This window comes from Habropoda laboriosa, unplaced genomic scaffold (assembly GCF_001263275.1).
Source record: "Habropoda laboriosa isolate 0110345459 unplaced genomic scaffold, ASM126327v1 scaffold175, whole genome shotgun sequence".
NCBI lineage: Eukaryota > Metazoa > Arthropoda > Insecta > Hymenoptera > Apidae > Habropoda > Habropoda laboriosa.
In genome coordinates this window covers 676,604-678,852 of record NW_017100347.1, presented here as the reverse complement: position 1 = coordinate 678,852, position 2,249 = coordinate 676,604, and the positions used below count along the sequence as shown (strand labels likewise).

General features: G+C 36.1%; 1 protein-coding gene across 1 annotated transcript in view; it reads left to right on the top strand.

The window, feature by feature from the left end:
- The window catches only part of LOC108574566, a 22,252-nt gene that overhangs the window by 15,271 nt on the left and 4,732 nt on the right, over positions 1 to 2,249 (top strand). Inside the window, exon 9 of the mRNA XM_017937176.1 lies at positions 54 to 245. Coding sequence (XP_017792665.1) covers positions 54 to 245 — 192 coding nt within the window. The remainder of the gene's footprint in view (positions 1 to 53; positions 246 to 2,249) is intronic.

Genomic DNA, 2,249 nt, shown 5'->3' with positions numbered 1-2,249 from the left:
ATTTCGTGACACATTTATATTCTTTAATACGAATTTGTTATACTTCAATACAGCTCTGCTATTCGTTAGTGGATTTTTTTCGATGATATCTGTGGCCGTTGGGTTAGGTGTAGCTAAAGGGATTCGTTCGGTGTACATGAGCTTGGTAATACCTTCATACGTACCGATCCAGAGGCTACCTAACGCAGCTGGGATTCAAATGATCATGAATGGAGTGATTCTTCTGACTGGTGGTCCAATGCTTGGTACGTAGATTATTAATAAATGTAGTATCGGGGCCTCCATACCCCAAGAAATAGGAAACTGACACGGGACAATATAAAGGGAGTGTTTGGCGTGGCGCGCAAAGCCTCGGCTTGCTAAGCCGAAGGTCCCGGGTTCGGTCGGTTCCCCGTTGGTGTCTGTGAATATTTTTCCGTCGTCGGTTTCTGCATAAATATTGCGTCGATGGAGGGATAATACACACGTTATTGTTTACGACAAATTCATTTTATCAGAATGGTGTTCTATGTTTATAGAACACTTGACCCTTGTCTGAATTTAAAAGTCAGTGTACATAGATTGGAACAAGTTGGTAGTTAGATATGAAGCAGCACTGTAACGTTTATTTTCGATCTATCATGTTGTAGGAATTTAGAGAATGTACTTCTGCCGCAGAGTTGTGTAGAATTACAATTCAATTACATTAATTTGAATTATATGGTAATTCGTAATTTAGATTTGTTGTTTAATTAAATTACCACGTTATTCGTAATTGTAAGTGAAATACAATTACGAGGTGCGGTGTAATTGAATCACGAAAGTGTGAGATAATAAAAGATGGAGAAACTAGTGAATTCGGTTTATTTATTCAAGACGCGTTGATACGTATACTCACATAATTGGTGAAAACAGGTGATACAGTCCTCCGGGTGTAAGATGATTCCTCGTTCAAAAGTAAATCGAAAGTGTAGAATAAAATTTCTTGATGTGTGAGCTTTCGTTTCGAAGAAAATCGACTTTGAAAGTTCACGCGAAAGCACGCACAGATCAGGCCGCACCGTTACGATTTGCTGAATGAATATTGATAGACTGAACCGATAGCAAATAGAATATAGTAAAGATGACAGAAGCCAAATCATGACATCACCAGCGTTGAAAAGCATACAAACACATGCGAAAGTAATAAAGTTGGCAGCGAGATTCGTTATATCGAAAGATAGTCAAATCTGTGTATAGAAATGCTGGGTGGTAAACAGATTTGCTTGATAAAATTGAGAAGAATAACGAATATGTTTATATATCAGTAGAAATGTTAAAACGCACGGTAACAAAAATTACAAATTAATTTTTATATTGTTTATTAATTGTTAATAATTATTTTACGATTCTTTGATTATTTGTCAGTCTATTCAGTTCGACAATGTATGTGGCTGTAAACTTCAACATAACTGTGTTCAACGTCGGAGCAAATGTCTTGCATTTGTAAAGAAATTACATTTTTTAAAGAAATAACTTACAACATTATAAATTGGGAATGGGAAACTTATGTTTATAGCCTAGGAAATAATTAATTGATCTTTTTGGCATATCAAGTTGAGAAAACGTGAGCGTTAAGGAGTTAATTGATTTAATTGCACACAGGGTCGTGCACGTCATATGGAAGTCCCCCAATTTTAGGTCCCTAGCGGCCAAGCGCAACTACCTCTTTCCTGCTTTATCACATTTTTAAATACAGTAAATTCCCTACAAGAGTCAGTAAGTTTGGATTCTACAAGGGACAGTATAGATGGTCCTGCGCCTCGGTATGCGTCATTGCTGCGCCCATGTTATCTCGCTCGCTGTCAGTCAAGCGTGTAACGCTACATCAGTTGGTTTCCTTTACGAGATTACACGGCTCGGCAAATCATAATAGAAAAATATAATTTCTTTAATTTTACTTTTTTTCATCTGAAATTTTTTTTAACATGTTGGTGAGATTTTTCTGATGAAAATGATATCAAACACGATATAATTTGAACAACATTTACTTATTAACACGTTCACTGTCGCGCCAGATTTACAGGTTGCTGTCAGGCGGCCACAAGAAAATACATTTTAAGGATAGGGTTATAGTATATTATGCTTTATAATATTTTTTTTCAATTGAAAATAATGTCTAGCTAGCTATGACGTTCAAATTTTTACTTGACAACATTTATTTTATTTTAATTATTCTAAACATTTGAGGCACTCCAGTCACTGATGACCACCATGGCCATATCGAGGAA